General features: G+C 34.2%; 2 protein-coding genes across 3 annotated transcripts; both read left to right on the top strand.

Annotated features, from left to right (window-relative positions):
* Window positions 1-1,210: 1,210 nt before the first annotated feature.
* LOC134242898 (uncharacterized) lies at window positions 1,211-4,179 on the top strand. Its single transcript, XM_062725102.1, has 2 exons — window positions 1,211-1,402; window positions 2,610-4,179. Exon 2 carries the CDS (start codon window positions 3,453-3,455, stop codon window positions 4,101-4,103), a length of 651 nt encoding a protein of 216 aa, XP_062581086.1. The 5' UTR covers window positions 1,211-1,402; window positions 2,610-3,452; the 3' UTR covers window positions 4,104-4,179.
* Window positions 4,180-10,816: 6,637 nt separating this feature from the next.
* On the top strand, window positions 10,817-17,617 carry LOC134242897 (uncharacterized). 2 transcript variants are annotated; one of them, XM_062725101.1, is made up of 2 exons: window positions 10,817-11,009; window positions 16,203-17,617. In XM_062725101.1, the coding sequence occupies exon 2, from the start codon at window positions 16,203-16,205 to the stop codon at window positions 17,439-17,441; it is 1,239 nt and encodes a 412-aa protein (XP_062581085.1). In that variant the 5' UTR covers window positions 10,817-11,009; the 3' UTR covers window positions 17,442-17,617. The 2 variants fall into 2 exon arrangements, with proteins under 2 accessions (XP_062581085.1, XP_062581084.1); XM_062725100.1 differs by lacking the exon at window positions 10,817-11,009 and adding an exon at window positions 15,355-15,731.
* Window positions 17,618-23,116: the final 5,499 nt, after the last annotated feature.

Genomic DNA, 23,116 nt, shown 5'->3' with positions numbered 1-23,116 from the left:
TAATTATCTAAAATAAAGTATTAAAAACAGTACTGCGTCTGAGTACTCTCAGTTCTTTGATGAATTTCCTTATTGGCTGCTAGCTTCTACGCGCTTAGTGGCTGCTGTTATTGGCTGCTAGCTTCAGCCTGGTTTAGAGTACGCTAGTAATATTTGATAATTTAATGCAATTAAACTACTTTTTGTATGTTTTTCTACTTTAGTTTAACATATTGAATATACATTTTAAATAAAGTTTGTATGTTTTCTTTATTTTAGGAATTATTTCAATGTTTGAATTCAAGTTACGGTTTATCGTTTGACCCCGATCTAATTTAATTGAAACATGTTGAAATGTCTCATTGTGAATGTACAAAATATTTACACATGCAATTAATTTAATATTCGATAAAATTGAGATATAAGTCTTTAGTAAGTAAGTTTGAAACAAAATAGTAATCGAGATTGGGGTATTAGTAATCTTTATTATAATACATGTACGTTGAATTATGGATGTTATTTTCTTGTCAAAATATCGCTAAAACAATATTTGAAACAAATATTGAATTATAAGTCCATAATATTGTTTGATAAAGTTGTACTTACATAAATAAACAATTTAATTGCATAACATAATTTTTCTAGCGTACTCTAAAGTAATCTATCGTACTCTGTTTAGTAGGCCTAGTATCCGTCCAAAATTGCTAAAATTCTACAGTAGATGTAAAAAAAGAAATATGGGCATATTCTAATAAAAGTTCATTATTTCCGTCCAAAATTGCTTAAATTCTACAGTATTTGTAAAAAACATGCAAAGGCTTTGGAAGCGGGGGGGGGGGGGGGGTTAAATATTGTGTATACTTTTTTGTTGATTTAGCCCCCCCCTTTTCAATTTGCTTCCGACGCCTATGAATGTCATTTATTTATAAAACATAACTACAAGTTAATCTATTAAATAGATTAGGTTTATCCAATATATGGGCATATTTTACAAAAAGAACACCCCCACCAAATAAGGATACTTTAAAACAAATTTTACTTACCACGATACAAATTGACATCCCGTGCTTATTGAATGTGCTTAAATAACTTGCTGAAGGATTTCCTCTGACAATACCCAACCTCGAATACAATTTTCATCTTTACTTTCTAATCTAAACCCTGTTATCCTCTCTGCCATTTAAGATATTTACACATAGACTTATCACTTTCAAATGACTGTCGATAGCGCGGCTGCAATTTAAAAGCGAAAGTAAAAATGACGTATGCAGTTTTTGTGTACTTGACTTCACGGGCTTCCGGTTGTTTCAGATCACGGGCTTATAGAATTTCCCTAGAAAATGGCCTTCGGATGTAAGAGTCCGAGGTATATAAGGAGCGTAGGGACGTTAACCGAGGCTCTTATTTGTAGGAGTATCCTCAGGTAGTGTAGATTCAAGTTTGCTCAATTCATGACCCACGGGGGTAGGGTGGAGCCACAATAGAGGCTCAAAGTTTTACATAGAAATATAAAGGAAAATGTTGTTAAAAATCTTCTTAAGAACAACAAAGCCATGATTGGTCATACTTATATGGAAGCATCCTCAGGTAGTGTGGATAAAGGTTTTTTCAAATCATGACCCCTAGGGATAGATTGGGGCCAGAATGAAAGTTCAAACTTGCAGGGAAAAAAGCTACAATAAGTCAAAGAAATATGTAAGCATCCTTAGTTGATTCAAGTTAATTCAAATCATGTGGAATTGGTGGGGACAAAAAACAATGTGAAATACTTGCTGATGCCCCTGTGTAAAAATTTAATATGCTCAGTAATTTAAACGAAGTTCAATTTGTTCCTTATAGAAGTTATGAAAAATAAAATTGACTTAAAAAACTAACTTTAATTAAAAATATTAAATTGATTAAAAAAAAATTTAGTAATTTACTACCATGAAACACGTCTAGTATATTAGGTCTGTTTTGAGTTGTATTCCACATCACTTAGTGAGGCTATACCCTTCTAATTAAAAAAGAAGTCTGTGAAAATACCCAGTATACAGGTATCAAATTGAATGTGTTAATAACACACAAAGTAGTGAACCAAATTTGCATGGCTGATGCATCAAAGGATGAACATTCTCAAACTTGCTTCAGATGCTGAATTTGAATTTTATTTTCTGGAGCAGTGACTGGTTTTAAAATTTAGGATAAGTCTTTTCCAAAGTAATCGCAAGCTCTCTTTAGATCAAAATTACATAAATGTTGCATCTTGAGATGTACACTCCTAGATTATTAGTTAAATGTCAGAGGGACTTTGCCTTACTTGAAGAGAACATTATTTTAGGTGATCTCTGTATTGTTTATCGACGTATACTCTTAATAGGGTTCTTAAGCTAGTGTGGTGTATTTAAAAAAAATCAATTTGAAATATATTTTGAATATCATAGAACATGTCCAGTAATCATATGAATGAATTGCTTTGCTAGATGTTGTTTAACGAATGCTTCTTGTATTACAAATATTTTAAAGTGAATTTAATCTAAAGGACTTGAATAGTTGAATTAGCCCTGAAAGAGTTTTTCTGTAACCCTCTTTGCTATTGGAAGATTTTTATTTTAAACAGTTTGACTGGTGCCGTCTTTTTTTCATTCCAGCGCCTATGGGTGAAATTTTATGAGGAAGAACGTCTACCCTTTGATAATATAGATGTGACATTAGATAAATCTCTAATGGAAAAAATCACGAACCTTTCAAACTGAAGCATATAGATACAATGGATCAAAATGAAAACCAATAAAGTGAAGGCTCAGTAATATCAGAAAAAGTCATTGAAAACAAATGCTCTTCAGCACAAGAAAAACTAAACCAACATGTGAAAATCTTCAACACTAGAGAGCTTTTTTATTATCAAATAGGAGACTGTTATATTTTCAATGAAAAAAAGATCAGTTGTACTAGTGAAAAAGCAGGTAATCTGGACTTCACAAGAAGTAAATGCATAAAGAATCAAAAGAGAAAGGAAATTCAATATGAATGTTGTGATGGATGTTCTCAGAAACTGATATGTAGAACTTGTAGTGTGAACAATCCCAAAAGTTCAGTAAGGAAAAATAAAAATAAAGAAATGAGTAGTCAGAACTTATTCCCCGTTAGTCATTCTGAAAAGGAAAAAGAGGATGGAAAGGAAACTGACATATTATGCTTGAAAAAGGTGAGCTGTAAAATTATTGATGCAAATACTGAGTCAGCTTTAGATACTGAAACTAAACACAGCTGTTCTATTTCATGTCATGCAGGAAATATACATAGCAGTTGTTCAAAAGGACTTAGTTGCAGTAATTCTGACTTCCAAAAAACAATAAAAAGAACATAGAACCTAATCTTTGTATCAGAATGCTTAAATGTAAGTTTTGTGGAATGGAGAATAAATGTGATGTCAACATTCAACATGTACAAAGGTGATCAATGAAAATTCTACAGCAATAATCGAAGAAGATATGGTTCATCCAACAGTTTTATCATGGGATAAGATGCAGCATTTAATTCAAGAGGTTTTACACAATCTTCTTCCAACTGGGGCCCACTTAGAAATATGTCTAACCATCCTAAAACTTCTTAACTTTCATGTAAACTCCCGTAATGAAGATTTTGGCGTTGACTTCAACTTCCTGAAGTTTTGTTTCGATAAAATGAAAGATTCTGAATTTGGAGTGAATGAACCAGAAAGTGATCTCCATATATCAAGAAACAAACTGAAGTTTTTGACTGTTTTGGGCACATGGTTAGGGAATGAATTTCATAATTGTTCTCGCATGATTTCTAACAGAGAGGACAATTTTAAGCACGAGCACATCAGCTGTATTGACAATTTACCACCTTCCAGTGATATTGTTAATCATATATTTCCTGTTTTTATGACAGCTTTTAATTTACATTGGCAGGGATTTAGCACTCCAGTCAATGAATATAGTGTGCCTTCCTTGGCCCTTAAACATAATTATACATGTACTGGTAAAAAGCAAATGATGGAAGAAGAGCAAACAGGGCCAATTTACCCACTTATTCAACTCATTCTAGAATTTGCAAACAATTCACTTATATCAGGTGTTGCACATGTAGTATTTTCTAAAATAAAGTACACAAAATAAAAAAAAAAAAGGTCTCTTTTTTACAAAGTGGTCATTAAAATCAACACTTCCTTGTATGTGAAGTTTTTGAAACAGAATTTTGTTGGAAAACTATGTAATGAACAGTTTTGTTTTAATTTGTATGTATATTTTAAAGGAAGAAGACACAGAACTTTATATTAGAAAATAGCAACCTGGGGTAGTGTATATTCTTAATTGTTCAAATCATGGGGTAGGGCGGGGCCACAGTAGGGAATCCAAGTTTTACATAGAATTATATAGGAAAAAAAACTTTAAAAGATCTTCTTCTCAAGAACTTAAACCACTGAACTAAAAAAATTGAAACTTATGTGGAAGCATCCTGGGGTAGTGTAAATTCTAAATTGTTTGAATCTTGACCCTTTGAGATTGTCAAGGTCAAGCTATGTATTACAAAGAGGGAAACCTGTTAAATGACGGAATGACCAAATTTACTCAGGTGAGCGATGTGGCCCATGGGCCTCTTGTTTCAAAATGTTGGCTAAGTGAGAAGATACCGTTGTGTATACTTGGTCTTTGCAATAAAGGTCTTGGAATTTTCGATTTACCTGTAGAATCACTTTATTGGGGTCAGAAAATAATATTTTGAATTCCAATTTATGATGATTTTTCTTCTTCTTCCTGACAGAAACATTTTTTGGAAACTCCTTCTTCTATAAACATAATTTACTTCATCAAAAGTTGGAAAATAATGTTTAATTTCCTTTTGATTTATCCGACTTTAAATAAATATAATCTTATCAAAATATTTTATTTCAGACTAATGATGAATTTATTATTTAAACTACTGATATGAGGCCAATAGTATATAGTCAAATGCTTATCTGCATTGAAAGAAACAGGCCCCTAGGAAGCAATTTAAGTTGAAAGGGGGAGGGACACAGCCATAAATTTTCAGTTGTGGGTACTATTAATTACCGATAAGCACAACAAGCAAATTCAAAGAATTGTGGTCCCCCGCTTTCGGTGTCTTTGTTGGTGGAATGTTATTTCTATGACATATTGTGTCTAATTTGAACATCATTTCATTAGTCAATTCTTAGAAATTATCATTGAAGTTGATTTTTTTGAAGGATGAAAACCCTTATCCTGACCGTTAAAAAGTTATGGCCAAAGTTAACGTTTTTCAAGAGTAGGTCAACTCCAAGGTCAAGATCAAAGGGTCAAAGTTGTTGATGAAAGGTTTTCTCACAAGGATTACATATGTGAAGTATGAAAGCCCTAGCTCTTACCGTTCAAAAGTTGTCGTCAAGTTTTTACATAAGAATGTAAATCTTTAAGGTCAAGGTCAAAATTTCAGAATGTTTGATATCCAATGAAAAGACTTGTCACAAAGAATACATATGTGAAATATAAAAGTCCTAGTATCTACCGTTCAAAAGTTGTGACCAAAGTTAAAGTTTTTTTAAAAGTAGTTAAAACTCCAATGTCAAGGTCAAAGGGTAAAAGTTGTTGGTATCCAATGAAAGGTCTTCTCAAAAAGATTACATATGTGAAATACGAAAGCCCTAGCCCTCACCGTTCAAAAGTTATGGTCAAGGTAAAAGTTTTTTCATAAGTATGTAAATCTCCAAGGTCAAGGTCAAAAGGTCAAGGTTGTTGGTATCCAATAAAATGTCTTGCAAAAGAAATACATATGTGAAATGTAAAAGTCCTAGTATCTACTGTTTAAAAGTTGTGACCAAGGTTAAAGTTTTTAAAAAGTAGTTAAAACTCCAAGGTCAAGGTCAAAGGGTAAAAGTTCTTGGTATCCAATAAAAGGTCTTCTCACAAGGATTACATATGTGAAGTACAAAAGCCTTAGTTCTTACCGTTAAAAACTTATGGTCAAGGTTAACGTTTTTTCATAAGTACGTAAATCTCCAAGGTCAAAAGGTCAAGGTTGTTGGTATCCAATGAAAGGTCTTGCCACAAACAATATATTTGTGAAAAATGAAAGTCCTAGTACCTTCCATTCAAAAGTTGTGGCCAAAGTAAAAGTTTGAAATTTCTGTGTAAAAGTGGGTCAAACTCCAAGGTCAAGGTCAAAAGGTCAAATTTGGTGGTACCCAAAGAAAGGTCTTGTCACAAGGAATACACATGTGAAATATGAAAGTCATAACTCTACTAAATCAAAAGTTATGGGCAAGGTTAAAGTTTTTGTGACGGACAGACTGACAGACGGACAGACGAATGAGATTTAATGTCCCCTCGCTTTCGCGAAAGCGGGGGACAAAAAAGGTCATCAAGCATTTCACCAAGGGGGCACGAGCATTTAGTATCTATGTTTTCATAGTATGAGAAATACCTAGTTAATTAGGTATTAACCAGTGTGCATCATGAAGCGTTCGTCTTGATTAAGAATAATTTTGTTTACTGGCTAAGATAGTGAGTAGAAGGTGTGGAGCGGGGGTTGTAGAGATACAATGTACCTAGTGAAAGTTACATATAAATTCTAGATTTCCTATAATGTTATATGTACATAGTAAATGTACCCAATTCCTAGTAAAAACTACTATTAAAGTTGTGATTGTATGGACAGTAAATTAACAAGTTTTTTTTATTGAATTTTACTAGTTATTTTTTTTCAGTGCATGTGCAATTTATGCTCAATCAATAAAGTATACATCTATGAAATTAAGAAATCTTTTGTGACTTATTTGGTACCCGGGTACTGGGAAGCTAGCGAACGTTTATAGGGACTTATGCAGGAACTTACCTTTGGGCATTTCTTCCTTATGACAGCATTTAATTTAATTTTCAAATTCTTCAGAATTGCCTCTGTAGTTTCTATGAAATTATGCATTGTCAATTTAGCTGCATTTGACCAGAAACGTGTTGTTTTCGTGTATTTATTTTCTGTAAAATATGTTTTTGAAGTGCACAATGTCTCTTTAGTTTTACACATTTATCAGGATACAGGTTGGTTCTCTGTTACAAATACAAAATTCTATTTTGAGGATAATATTGCCTTCCTTGATATTGGGAAATTTAAAAGTATGATTTAAGTAGGCCTATTTAAGTTGTAGAATTAGGCATAAATGTTCAGTGAGAAAGGAATCATTATTACTCCTCAATTTAACATACTCCAGTAATTTTTTAGCTCTACTGGTCAGAGACCATAAGGGGTTGCCCGTCCATCTGTCTGTAAACAATTTTTCAAACTGCCACTCCTCCTACAGTTTTGGTATGATTTCAGTATAACGGCACACAAATAGACTAAATTAAGATACATATTTACTGCATCGGATTTTGATTTCGATGAACGGTGTTGACATGGTTACTAAAAATAGAAATTTCTTTGAAATTCCTTTAAAACTCTACTCCTCCTACAGTTTTGGTCTGATTTCAATATAACTTGGCACTCAAGTAGACTAAAATAAGTCGGGTTTTTTTATTTCGATGAACGGTGTTGCCAGGTTTCTAAAAATAGAAATTTCTTTGAAATTCCTTTAAAACGCTACTCCTCCTACAGTTTTGGTCTAATTTCAATATAACTTGGCACACAAGTAGATTAAACTAAGATACATAATTTAGTGCATTGGTTTTTGATTTCGATGAATGATGTTGCCATGGTTGCTAAAAATAGAAATTTCTTTGAAAAACATTCAAAATGCTACTCCTCCTACAGTTTTGGTCTGATTTCAATATAACTTGGCGCACAAGTAGACTACACTACTGTATATCGGTTTTGATTTCGAAGAACGGTGTTGCCATTTTTACTAAAAATAGAAATTTCTTTGTTGCTAAAATAACTTTGCATAGTAAATTTTTTTTGAAAAACATGTTGCCAATTAAAAATAGAAATTTCTGTAAAATTAATTAAAAAGTTACTCCTCCTACAATTTTAGTCTGATTTCAATATAATTTGGCACACAAGTACACTACACTAAGATAATACATAATTCTGTATATCGGTTTTGATTTCGAAGAACGGTGTTTCCATTTTTACAATGATATGGATTTAGTATGTAATATTCTATTTATCATATATTTAAAAAACTTCATATGCGAGGTCACATATAGTGGTTGAAGAATGTTTGTGCTTGTTAGTTACAATTTTCTATAAAAATCTAATAGAGCCAAGTTTGGGTAACTGAAAAAAATTAAGACCACAGATGCCATTAAAGAATTATTTTATATGAATATTTTAATAAAATCAAGTAAATGAACTTTTAAACTAAATACAAACGTTACTTCCGGTTTGATATGACTGATATGGCTTTTCGGAACCCGTATCACACCGAGAATCGGTATATTTACTATAATATATGTAATAGTATTATTTTTTATGATTTCAATGAACTGATGTTGCCACTTAATATGCAAGTTCACATATGGTCAATGAATATTTCGTGCTTGTTTGTGACATTTCTCTTTAAAATCTAATAGAGCCTATTTTAGGTTACTGAAAAAAATTTAGACCATAAATGTCATTGAAGAAAGATTTATTATGAAAATTGACTTTTAAACGTTATACAAACGTTACTTCCGGTTTGATAAGGATTTTCGGCCCGCCGGTCCGATGTGATATGGATTTTCGGAAATCACCCGTATCACACCGTGCAGAATAAAAGTTTCAATCCAAGTGTTAAATGTTGAGACCAGTTACTCCTCAGAGACTACAATTTTATGTAATATCTTTTCATTGATTTCAATATAATTTGGCACAGTCATAACCCACGATAATGAATTGACCATAGGATTTTTAAAATGCTTACTTTTTTATGTGGTTGTTGAAATTCCTTAAATTTATAACAACTTATCCATCAGAACAGAAGTGGAGTTTACATTGTAATCAAAGTACTCAGAAATAATGAAATCCGGGCTCATTTACAGGGTAATGAACAAAGACCGTGATGACAGTTTAAAACAAGTTCAGATATTTAGAAGACATGTTACACACAATAATATCTCTATGGCAATATATATTATTAAAAAGTTTTTTTTAAAAATTAAATAAAATGTAGCTAGAATTGAACAGCGTAAAATATTTATCACTTTTATCGTTTCGGGGTTTTATATACCAACAGAAGTAAATAAACACTGATGCAGCAAAATTAATTAAGGTCAAACGATTATACTGATGTGTCCTCAGCGGGGAGTTTTGCATCAAAGCGTATATCAAGTCATCAATGATGTGCCCCGCATTTGTTTTAGCCTGATAGAAAAAACCTTTATTTATAGAATATGACGCAGACACGGATACCTGATGAAAACCTTTCGCATATTTTAAACAAATAATTAATCGAAGAACACGGTAGAAAGTATATTATTATCATTATTTTTTGACAATTTCAGATAACTTTGAAAATTTAATTGTGTTTGTATTGCCTCAAAGTTGATTGCGCAAACGTACTATATTCTACATTTGATTAAGCGGTGATGAAACAGCATTTCCTGTTGAACACCGTAGCAAAAGCCGGGCATTGCTCTACGAGCAATGAGCCCGGCTAAAAATGAAGGGGCCGTCCCCCCTTCCAAAGGGAGATAATCAAGAAAAGACGAAAATTGTATGGGTTCATTAAAATATCTTCTCAAGAACCACTGGGCCAGGAAAGCTAAAACTTATGTTGAAGCGTCCTTGGGAAGTGTAGATTCCAACTCATTCAAATCATGGCCCTTGGATGTAGGGTGGGGCCACAAAAGGGGATCCAAGTTTAACATTGAAATATATAGGAAAAAAACTTTTAAAATCTTTTTCTCAAGAACTACCGGACCAGGAAGGCTGAAACTCTTTTTGAAGCATCCAAACCATGATCCCAAAGCATATAGGGTTGGGGCCACAGTAGGTATTACAAGGGGGAGAATCTGGTGAAGAACAGTATGGCTAAATTTACTCAGGTGAGCGTTGTGGCCCATTAGCCTCTTGTTAAATGAACACATTCTGAGCCCACCGAGGATGCTTCAAGAATACAGGATACACAGTGTCCAAATTAATGGGATTACAAAATTATCATAACATTTTATTAAATGGTCACTGTTATCTACCTTAAGATTTAACTTAAGTGTGACCGGTCAACAGGGGATGCTTACTCCTCCAAGACACCTGATCTCACTTCTGGAATTTCCAGGGGCCCATGTTCTATGCCTTCGTCAAATATTTGTATTGTTTGTGAATTTTTTGAGATTGATTGTAACAGTTGTTCTTTATCTTCATCTTTTACATTGACGTGGCTTGATAATTATGTTGCAAAAGGTAGCAATGAAAGCCATTTTTTTGTTTTGTATTTACTGAAAGTTTTTGATGAGACAAAAGTTAGTTTGAACTGTAGACAAAAATAAACAATGTGCCAGGTAAGAGAGAAGCTTTTCTCATTTTCCTTAAAGGTTACCTTTTTAAAATATCACATGCATCTCGATTTCATTTTGTGATGATCAATACATTACAGGGGGTGTATCCGGGGGGGGCCAGGGGGGGCCTACTTTTTTCCCATAACTTACACTATAGAAAATGTGAATTGAAAGCCTGGTGGGTCCCCCCTACTTTTAGAAATGTACCGAAAATGTAGTAGAAGAATTTGGTACTAAAAGTAGTTGACACTGAGTAAAAGTTTAAAGTTTACCTACACCCCCCCCCCCCCCCCTAATAGGATATTTGAACTTGTGTCAACTTTTTTCAGGTAAGTAAAAAAATTTTTTCTCTGCCTGGCCCCCCCACTTTCAAAAACGATGCTACGCCACTGCATTATGGTACATTTCTTGCACATTGTGTACATCTTAGGACATAATATATGATTGTGTGAATTTTTAGCAATTTGAGTGACAACAAAACAATCAGGAAGACCCAGCAAAAAGGAAGTCTGAGGCTGAAAATGCATCAACTTAGGTCAGTCGCGACCGAGATTCGAACTCACGATCTCCCGATCACATTTAGCGAGTGCTCTACCGACTGAACTAAAATGAACGGTAAGATTTTTAGAAGAATAGCCTGCGTGAAAGTTGAATGTATTTGTGCATGGCTTCTCGATGATGAAATGTGAAGATGATGAACAGCAATCAAGCTCAAAGTCCAGTTATTAATAAAACTTGAGAGCAGGACGAAGAGAAAGGTAGAATCAAGTGCCATGGAGAAGTAAGCATGCCCTGAAACAACCATCGTGTGCTCTTTGTTATGTTCGATAAAAAGGATAATAAATATATACAAAATCAGTGTGATACTAATGACTCAACAGTTTTTATTAAAGGCGTTAATGAATATTCGACTTCACTGCAGATTGTATCTGCAAACAAAATCATTGTAGTTGTATTGACCATTAGATTTGCAATATGTTTTTTTCAAATGAGATTTTTGATGTCTTTGTATCATCAGCTTACGCTCTTGTGTATATATATATCCAATAAACTAGGAGGCATATACGTTTAGTAAGGAAGTATTTGTCACATACATAAGGGAAGTTGAAAAGAGAATAATTGAAGTCAACATGTTTAGTTTTAGTTTGCCTTGTACGTTTTTAATTAGATACATTTAAATATAAAACAGATGTGACAGACTCTTTAGTTGTCTTTTACTTCTAGTTCTGTGAGATGTAACAAATTAACGCAGGGGTGACTTGGAATTAATAAAATACTCATAGAGATAAAGTGTTTTTAAAACTATTCCACCAAATTTTCACTGAAAAATTGTCATCGATATATTGAAAGCCACAGCAAGAAACTTTTTTCTTTTTGAATAAATTTGCTTCTAAAGAATACAAAACAGGTCTAACAATGGGACATGTTAAAAAAAAACTTTACAAATTATGGGAATATTCCATCAGAATGTCGGAAGACCCGGTCTCCAACGATTGCATTAGAGAGACACTGTTCATGAATCACCAGGGTCATAAACTTTGAAAATTTAGCTAACCTGAGCTTAAAGCTCAAGTGAGCTTTTCTGATACCCTTTGTCCGTCCGTCTGTTCGTAAACTTTTAACATTTTTAGGCCAACTGAGTAAACTCAGGTGACCTATTGCCATCTGTTTTCGTCCGTCGTCGTCCGTCTTCCGTTGTGTGTTTGTGTGTTAACATTTGAACATTTTCAGCTTCTTCTCTGCAACCGCTCTACCAATTTCAACTAAATTTGGCACAAAGCATCTATGGGTGAAGGGGAAGAAAAATTATGAATTTCATGGTCCCAGCCCCCTGGGACCTGAGGGATGGGGCCAAAAGCACTAAAATTAATGCAATCTTTAAAAATCTTCTTCTTTACTCCTGGACATCAAGCAGCCAAACTGTTGGCATGATTATAATCAGCATTGAGTCCCCAACCTAAATTGTGAAATTCATGGCCCATGGGTGAGGGGCTCTAATGCTGGGGCGGGGCTAAATAGATCATATAGTGAAAATGCATAAATTTTTGAAAATCTTCTTCTCTGCTCCTGGGCATTAAATAAACTAACCAAGTACACAGTTATGTTGAATAAGGTTGCCTCTACCAAAATTTTGAAATTCATGACACTTGGGTCAGGGGTTCTAGTGCTAGGGCGCGGCTCTATTGATTGTATAGTGAAATTGCATAAATTCTTTGAAAATCTTCTTCTCTGCTCCTGGGAATAAAATAAACTAACCAAGTATTTAGTTATGTTGAATAAGACTGCCTCTACCAAAATTGTGAAATTCATGGCCCCTGGGTCAGGGGTTCTGGTGTAAGGGTGGGAATCTATTGATTATGTTGTGACATTGCACAAAATCTTTGAAAATCTTCTTCTTTGCTCCTGGGTATAAAATAAACTAATCAAGTACAAAGTTATGATGAGCAAGAATGCCTCTTTCAGAATTGTATTGTGAATTTCATGGCCCTAGGGTCAGTGGATCTGGTGTTAGGGCGGGGCTCTATTGATTATAGAATGAAATTGCATAAATTCTTCAAAAATCTTCTTTTCTGCTCCTGTGTATTAAATAAACTAACCAAGTACAGTTATGATGAGCAAGAATGTCTCTTTAAAAATTGTGAATTTCATGGCCCCAGGGTCAGGGGTTCTAGAGCTAGGGCGGGGCTTTAAAGATTATAAAGTGAAAATGAATTTTCTTTGAAAATATTCTTTTCTGCGCCTGGGTATTGAACAAATGAACTATGTACAAAGTTATGAGGGAAAAGGGTGCCTCTTTGAGATTTGTGAATTTTAGAGCCCCTTGATCAGGGCTTCTTCTGTTAGGGCAGAGCTTTAATGTTTTTATATTGAAAATGCATGAATTCTTTTAAAATCTTTTGCTTTGCCCCTGGATATTATGCCAATGATCTAAGTACATATTTATGATGAAGAAAGCTGCCTCTTTCAAAATTTCCGGGCCCCTGGGTCAGAGGTATTTGAAGGATGGGGGGAGGGTACATATTCTTAAAATAAATTAATGCTTTGAAATCTGCTTTTTGGTATTAATCAGCAATTTATGATGAAATAAAATTGATGATAAAATTTCCAAAATTTTGAAATATGTGGCCCCAGGGTCAAGGGTTCCTGTAGGATGGGGTGCACAACTGGTTAGAAAGTGGAAATGCATTTTCTCTTTGTTACTTTGATTTACCTCTGGGTATTAAGTTTCCAAAATAAGCATGCTTATTGTATAATTATTATAAGCAATGGTGCCTCTTTCAAAATTGTGAATTTCATGGTCTCTGGATTAAAACACAAATCAAATTCAATTGTTGGAAAGTTGTTACGGGATACTCAGGTGACCCATAAGGCCCGTGGGCCTCTTGTTTCAACTTATTCTCAAGAACCACTGTTCTAAGCTTAACCAAACTTGGTACAAAGGTTTCTTTGGGTAATAGGGAAGTTTAAATTGTTAAAATGAAGGACATTGTCCCTCACATACAATGAGAGATAATCTTGAAAAGACAGAATTAAAGTAGGGTCATTAAAAATCTTCTCGAGAACCACTGGGACATGAAAGCTGAAACTTATGTCGAACCATCCTGGGGTAGTGTAGATTTTAAATTGTTCAAATCATGACCCTCGGGGGTAGGGTGGGGCCACAATAGGGAATCCAAGATTAACATTGAAATATAAAGGAAAAATCTTTAAATTTTTTTTTCTCTCAAGAACCACTTGGCCATAAAAGCTGAAACATATGTGGAAGCTTTGTGGGCTAGTGTAGATTTTAAATTGTTCAAATCATGACCCCCAGGGGTAGGGCGGGACCACAATAGGCAATCCAAGTTTTAAAATGAAATAACGGTATATTATAGGAAATTATTTTTTTAATCTTCTCAAGAACAACTTGGCCAGAAAAGCTGTTACCTCTGTATATCCCATAACTAAGAACCAATTGATACTAATTTTGTTTCACGGGTTACAACATCTTTTATTGATAAACCGTTGTATTTTTCTAAAAGACAGCCCAAATCAGGTTGGGGGGGGGAGCAAAAAAGAATATCTTGTCCTTTGAAAAGAGAAGATAAAAAATGTTTTCATTAAAACATTTTCTCTTAGAATGAAAATATAGTTGTGAAAGACGTAGATGCGTATATCCTGATTCCCGACCAAAAACTTCAGTGTAAGGAGCTTTTTTTTAAAACTATAGATTAACTACAAATCATACTGGTATGTACAGTGAAACCTGTCTAATCCGGGATGTACTTGGAGACGAATCCTGTGTCAGAATAGTCAAGGTGTCGGATTGCACATTGTAAAGAAACAAGGAAAATAGTGAAATGGGACAGAAATTTAACTTCGGAATTCACAATGTGATGGATTGCTTAAGTGTCGAATTAGACAGTTTTCACTGTATTTTGTTTGTATACGGTTAAATAGCTCTCTCATTTAACAACGTGGCATTTTTTCAGGATTTGCTATTTTCACACTTTACAACTTATGTACATGTAATAGCCATTTCTAAGAAATAAGCATATAATATTTGTAATTTTTCGAATAAAACAAGATGTGTTTGTGAAACACTGCTGTCCCCGTATTGCTACTAAAGTCGAAGGTTGACGTTTTTCAAATGCAATCAAAGTCAAAAGGTAAAAATTGTTGGTATCCAAGAAAAGCTCTGTCACAAGGAATACACATGTCAAATATGAAAGCCCTAGTTCTACCTGTTCAAAAGCTATGACCAAGGTTAAAGTTTTTTTTTAAAGTGAGAAAACTCTAAGGTTAAGGTCAAAGATATACAGCTGTATTCATACATGTTCATAGGGCTTTTCACAATGAATACACTTTTCAAGTATGAAAGCCCTAGCACCAGTTGTTTTCCTAGCTTGCATCAGAAGTATTCCCTGATTTATACGTGCTGTACTGAAAAATGGACCCGTCAAATAATCGGATGCTTTGTGTTACCCTTAGGCATAAGTCCAAAAATCGACTCTGTTCTATCGTATAATGCAAAAGATCCCCCTCCATGTCCCGCATTGAGAGTCTAACTAACGAGTATCTTTAGTTGCTTAAACTTTTGCGTTTGGTGGGCAAAATATGCTAATTTAAAGCATTCTTGGTCTGCAACTCTAAAAACTTCTCATACAACACCGAGTGATGTTGTCGAAAGGAAATTTCCGCATTATGCATTTAGACCTAATGTTCTCTCGTGAAAAATACGAATGCAATCGAGGAAATTATCAACAGTTTGTTAATACTCACAAGCAGTTCATATACATGTAGTATGGGAGAAATATTCAGCTTAGTAATAGTTTTTGAGGATATATAACAATGATGGTATGATGGCCTTCATATTCATTTTATTTTATATTGTAGTACCTTTATATATCAATACTTTATTGTTGCAATTATTGATAATGTTAAAACACTTCAAAATAAAAAGAAGGACGTTGACAGAAAATCTTGTCTCAGACAGAATATATATATACTCTAGCTAAAAATTTATTTTTCCCTGTATGTCAGGGGAATACACAAACTACCGGGGTATAAAAATCGTCATTATTTTGTAATTACTGTACAAAAAAGCTTTAATTTGCGGAACTGACATCTCATATACAGAAAGATTTTTTTCTAAAAAGTAGATACTCATCATCTTACATATAATATTGGGAGATATAGGACTAGGTTTTCTTACTGACGAAACCTAAGTCAATTAATAGATAAGGTGCTCTATACCAGGACAGAAAACAAACTTTGTCCTGACCATGCTTCGTCGTTAAATTTGACCAGTATAAAAATGTATTTTAGATGGACCATAATGACACTGTGGAATCCCGACTTGAGGAATGGAACGGGCATATGGCCCTCGTTTTTATCCCAGCAACAGCATTTCTAGCGCTGTGTTTTGTGGTGGGAACTGTGGCTAACCCAACAGTAGTCTTGTTCGTCTTGTTTCGGATGAAGAGTTCTAGAGACGATCGCTATTTTATTCCATTTCTTTCCTTTGCTGATCTCCTAGGATTGACATTAAATTGCTTTGGAGCTTGGCTGCAGTATTTTCCATATGTTCGCGACAACGAAAGTCTGTTCATTCCTTGTAAATTGTATTGGTTTGGCAGCTCAAGCATCGCGTCTTTTTCAGCATTTATTTTGATTGCTATCGCTATTCAAAGATACCTTAAAATTTGCAGACCACATGGGAAACAGATGGATCTGAAAATCAGACGTCTGTATTTAGCAGTGGCGTTATGTATATCAGCTATTATCGCATTTCCATTTACATTATTTTACGACATGACACCAATAGAAAGTCCTGTATATAACGTCACTGGGTACATTTGTTCACGTGGGCAGAGCAAGTGGCTAAACAACGAACCTGTCATATACAGCGTTACTATTGCATCCCTTGTGTTTATTAACATTCTTCTTTTAATGATAATCTATTGTTCGATAGGAAAAACTATTTACAGACAAACGCGTTTAAAGAATAGACGAAAACTGAGCGCCAAACGCAGAATGGGAAGAATTAATTTCGAATCAAGTCTCGATGTGGATTCGCTAAACGAACGAGAAAACGTGACTTTAAAAAATTGTCAAGCTGATGATATTTCAGAATATTCCGATTGGACATTGGACAGACGAGGAAACAATAAGAAAAGATTCGTTGGATCGGAGATGTCTACTTTGCCAGAATGTCCCACAGGGAATTCCTTTGACCTCGACAAAATGAGAGACGTCCGAGGTAAAACAAAGTCGCTGCAGCATTATCGACATCTCCGAAAAAGGGTCGATCGGTTTACTTGGATGTTCCTTATAATGACAATGGTGGCCATGGTCAGCTATGTTCCTAGAGCTACTCTACTTATGTTTGAGTCGCTAGACTCCCGATTTTGGTTAAGTTTCTCAGACTTTTGGAGAGGTATTGTGGAGGTAGCTTACCGTCTGCATGCGCTGCATCACGCGTGCAATGCTTTGATATACGGGTATTTTGATACACGTTTTCGCGCCGAGGTTAAAAAGTTCTGTAGACGGGTGTCTGAAAGATAAAGGAAGTACCTGCTGTGATGTAAAGTTACAGTATATAATGAAGGATTTTGATTGGACATGTCTACATGAATACATGCCTCTTAATCAGACATTTTAGACGGTGGCTATATATAGCCACAGGCTATTGCTGCTGGTCTGTGTAAACACACGGGGACCCTAGCGGCGATTTTTGCAGAGTCAAAAACACTGCGACATTTAAGTCCGGACACGACAAAGTCCGGACTTTTAGGTACCCTTTCGAAAAGACCTACATTAGATTTTTTTCTATATTTTGGTGGGATTTTTTATTCTGACCTCATCATGTCAATCTCAACTTCCACATTGTAGTAGTTTTCTCATAAACCTCTGTCAAAACCTAAAATCCCATGGGAGAATGGCGGGATTTTTCATCCCACCAAAAATCCCACCAAAATCCCATGGGAGAAAAAAATCTTTGAGGGATTTTTTCTCCCATGGGATTTTTTCTCCCATAAAAGGCGACATAGGATTAAAAATCCCATATTTGCCCTTCTTAGGATTAAAAATCCTGCAAAGTACATAATACTGGGTATTTTTAATCCCATGGGATAAATAAATAAGCAGATATGGGAATAATGGGATAAGAATGCAATGTCTGAATATCCTTTATGAAGCATTTTATCTTCAATTATATACAAATTCAAATTATATACCCATTGTTAAACTGCTTTTGTAGAGCCATTTTAATTAAAGTGAGGGTCATAAACAAATACTATTGCCAGAGAAAACTCAACCAAATGACTTGCCAAGAGAAGAGGAGTGTCTGAGATACTGATTTTTATTTGTTAAGAAAAAGTACAATCAACCGAAAGGGGACTTAAATTTGTGCTAGTGACACTGTCTTATCTTTGTTTGCATACAATACTGAAATCTCCTGATTCTGCTGAGTAATGACCAGTTTCCAAAACTGCTTCCTGATGGAAAAAACTGCATTAGTGGGAATCTTCTGTATACACTTGGATGGACAGCAATTCTTCTTTTTAAAAAACTATAATAAAAAAATCCTTTGATCCACCACAAATATTTTAAAATAAAAAATTTACTCCTCAAGGATCCACCACTAATGTAAGTTAAGACCATGATCACACATGGCATATAAGCTTAATGTTGAAATCAGTTAGCCATAATCATTTATATCCTTTGATCCACAACAAATATTTAAAAAAAAAATAAAATTAATATCCACTCCCCATGGATCCACCACTTATAAGTTTAGATCTTGATCATACATGACATATAATCGTAATGTTTGAAATCAATTAGCTATAAGCCTATAATCATTAATATCCTTTTACCCATCACAAATACATGTATTTAAAATTAATATCCACTCCCCTTGGATCAACCACAACTACTATATAACATAAATATCCACTCCCCCTTGGACCCATCCCTTTAAAATTAAGATCATGATCAAACATGACATATAAGCTAAATGTCTGATATAAATTAACCACAATCATTGATCATTAATATTCTTTGATCCTGCACCCACCACAAATATTTAAAAAAGATTAATATCCACCCCCTTGGATCCACCACTTATAAGTTTAGATTTTGATCACACATGATATATAAGTTAAATGTTTAAAATCAATTAACCATAAACATCACATGATCATTATTGATTCCTTTGACACATTACAAAATTTAATATTTAAAAATATATCTATCCACCCCCTTGGATCCACCTCAACTATCAAAACAATTACTGGTGAAATATACATGCCTTTGATCCATCACTTATCACACAAAGAAAGGTTACTTAAATGTTTAAATAAATGTGCAATAATAATTAGTATATGCCATGATGATCTACAATAAGCATGATAAGTAATTAAAAATTCAATATCAACTCCCCTTGGATCCACCACTCATAACTTTGGACCATGATATCACATGACTTATAAGCAAACTGTTTGAAATCAATTAGCCATAATCAAAAAGATAAAGCCTCTTAATTAGATCAACCTACAAATAACTCATTTTGATTTGTCTGGGGTAAATGTGAAATTCAAAACCATGCAATAAACAAAGGAAAATATTGGAACCCATTCCCTTTAGATCCACCATCCTGTCTTTTGGATATTGATCACCAATCTGATTTATTCTCTTTATCTTTTAATCATTATGTTGGGTATCTTCATCATCTTTATGAATGAATATATAAGAATGAAATTTAATTACATCTCGTAAATTTAATTACATCCACCTATGTGTGATTTATTAGAGAAAAGGAGTTCTCATCAAAGAATGCAAATATATGAAAACAACGATTATTTAGTGAACATGGCGTATGACAATTTTGGCATATTTTCAACGCATCAAATTCAAGTGTAATTTAGCCATGTTAAACGTTGTTTATTTGATTTTAAAGCTTATTCTCCTTATCTTTTAATCATTATGTTGGGTAACTCTTTATGAAAATATATAAGAATGAAATTTAATTACCACCTATTAACCGGCAAAAAAAAAACCCAGGTACATGTAATGAACATGATGAAATAAGACATTTTTATCAATGCATTCAAAGCTTAATACTACAGTGCTTTATTTACCACTAGTTAGTTTTTGAAATGTATCCCTATCACCATGATCACATCCATCAGCTTGACTATTAAAACTACATTGGATAACAAATCAATTAAGTTTTTACATACATTATGTTCACTATAATTAATGTTAGAATTTATATGTTGGAAGTGAACAATAATTCTTTATGTTTCTAATTTAGTGTTACTAGGGGTTTTGAAAAAATATCAAATTGTGAAAATGTTTGCATTATTCAAAGAAATATACAAAAACAAGATGTGTTTGTGGAACACTGTGCCCCCACGGCAACAAAGTTTGAAAAATCTATTCTTAGCATAAAGGTTACAGTCAAGGTCACAACGTCATTGACCTCGGTGTCGTTTGAAAGCACTTAACTAGTGAAGTAGGCACACCAAATATCAAGTCTCTATCTCCTATTGTTTAAAAGTTATACCCAAAGTTCGAAAAATCTAATTTTAGCATATAGGTCACAGTCAGGGTCAAAAGGTCATTGTCCTTGGTGTCAGATGAAAGTGCTTAATTAGTGGAGTCTATGCATTTTATATATGAAGTCTCTAGAGGTGTAACAATACCGCAATACATCGATACGTATTATCGCAAGGTCTCATGATACGCATATCGTATCGCCATGTATGTATATACAAACAAGTTAATGTTCTTTGTCTTATTTTAAAATTCTTTATCAAAACTGTGAATATTAATATTACAAAATGATTGAAAACAAGGTTACAATGAAAAATCATAATGCTTAGACTATATGCCCTCCTCTAAATAGCTTTTGAAGGTTGTAAATGCTTTAATCCACATTAAGACGAAAATTCAACTCATTTCTCCACCGTCCTTTCCTCGCTTCATTTTGGGTCTCAAGATAGTTTTCTTTAATATTTTCTATAACTGTAGAGGTTAACAAGCAAGAATACTTAAAGATACCATAAATTTGACTGTTGACAGCTGTATCATGATACATGTTGTATCGCAAGACCATATCGTGATATGTATTGTATCATTAAGATAGCTTGCATACCAAAATTCTATCTTGATCTGTTCAAAAGTTATGGCGAAAGTCAAATAGAACAAGAGGCATTCGAGAGTAACTTGAAGATTTTTTAAAAGATTTGTTGTATATATATTTCTATGTAAAACTATTCCCCATTGTGGCCCCGCCCTACCACCGTAGGGTCATGATTTGAACAATTTAATATCTACACTACTCAAGGATGCTTCCACATAAGTTTCAGCTTTCCTGGCCTAGTGGTTCTTGAAAAGAAGATTTTTAAAAATCTGTTCTATATATTTCTATGTAAAACCTTGATTCCCTATTGTGGCCCCGCCCTACCCCCGGGGGTCATGATTTTAACAATTTAATATCTACACTACCCAAGGATGCTTCCACTTAAGTTTCAGCTTTCCTGGCCCAGTGGTTCTTGAGAAGAAGATTTTTAAAAGATTTTTTCTATATATTTCCATGTAAAATTTGGATTCCCTATTGTGGCCCAAGGATGCTACCCTCGGGGGTCATGAAACAATTTAAATGTATCCCTAAGTCACTTTCCTGGCCCAGTGGTAAAACAAATAGATTTTCTACAGCTAATGTAAATATATTTAATGTTAAATTTATATGTTGGATAGTCAACAATAATTTTTATGTTTCTAGCTTTAAGGTTTTGAAATAAATTTCCATGTAAAATTGTGAAAATTTTGCATTATTCAAATTTAATATATACAAAGGTATTGTGTTTGTGAAACACTGGTTCAAGCAACAAAGTTTGAAAATCTATTCTTATATTAAAGGTTAAAGTCAAGGTCACAAGGTCATTGACCTCAGGATGTCGTTTGAAAGCACTTTCTCAGTGTGGCCCAGTGAGAAGAAGATTTTTATTTGTTCATATATTTTTAAAACTTGGATTCCCTATTGTGGCCCCTACCCCCGGGGGTCATGATACACTAAGTAGGCTACCAAATATCAATTTCTCTATCTCCTATTGTTTAAAAGTTATATTTCGAAAGTTCGAAAAATCTAATTTTAGCATTAGGTCACAGTCAGGGTCAAAAGGTCATTGTCCTTGGTGTCAACAATTTAAATTGCTTAATTAGTGGATGCTATTGCATTTTATATATTGGCCCAGTCTATCTTGATCTGTTCAAAAGTTATGAAAGTTAAAGTTGATAACAAATAGAACAAGCATTCAGAGTATTGCATAAGCAATACATGTCCCCTACCGGGTTCCCCTTTTTCTTCTGGATGTCATTTTATAATATGCAAAAGTCATGTCCAAGGTAAAACTGAAAGATTTTCAAGTTGTAAATGCCTTAAAACTAATAAAATAATCCACATTAAGACGAAAATTCAACTCATTTCTCCACCGTCCTTTCCTCGCTTCATATTTTTGTCGACAATCGGAAGTTAGCGCAGTTCGAATCCGATCTCAATTAAGCGATTATGAAAAAATATTCAAAATGCCCTAATTCTGTCAAAAATCAATGAAGCAAAGCAAAATTCAAACTTGATCTGTAACTCATTAAGATACACTCACATACCAAAATTCAGCTCAATATCTGCAAGCGTTTAGAAAAAAAGTGTGGAAAACCAAGTGGGACAGACTGACGGGGACAGACAGCTAGACAGACGGACGGACGGACGCAGAGGAAACCTATAGTCCCCCCCCCCCCCGGTTTCACCGGTAGGGGACTAATAAAAGTAGGTCAAACTCCAAGGTCAAGGTCAAGAGGTCAAATTTGGTGGTACCCAAAGAAAGGTTATGTCACAAGTAACACACCTTTGAATTATGAAAGCCATAGCCCCTACCACTCAATAGTTATGGGCTAGGTTAAAGTTGGGGGACAAACAGACAGACAGACAGACAGGCAGGACAAAAACAATATACCCCTGATCTTTCGATCCGGGGGCATAATTACAGAACATAATTTCCAGATTTCTTTTTCATCAAACATAGTTTTAGAAGAGGTGTACAAATCCATATAAAGACATTCAAAGTATTGTACCCAGGTCCTTCATTAAGTGAAACTCTGAAACTCCAGGGAAGATCCTAATAAAGTTCAAACTACCGGTATGTTGCGTATGACCTTTAGAGAACTGAATTTTC

Source organism: Saccostrea cucullata, unplaced genomic scaffold (assembly GCF_032062105.1).
Source record: "Saccostrea cucullata isolate Sc308-1 unplaced genomic scaffold, CSIRO_AGI_Scuc_v1 ctg2435, whole genome shotgun sequence".
In the NCBI taxonomy this organism is placed as follows: Eukaryota; Metazoa; Mollusca; class Bivalvia; order Ostreida; family Ostreidae; genus Saccostrea; species Saccostrea cuccullata.
The sequence above is the reverse complement of the archived record's forward strand: the minus strand, read 5'-3'. Positions and strand labels throughout refer to the sequence as shown.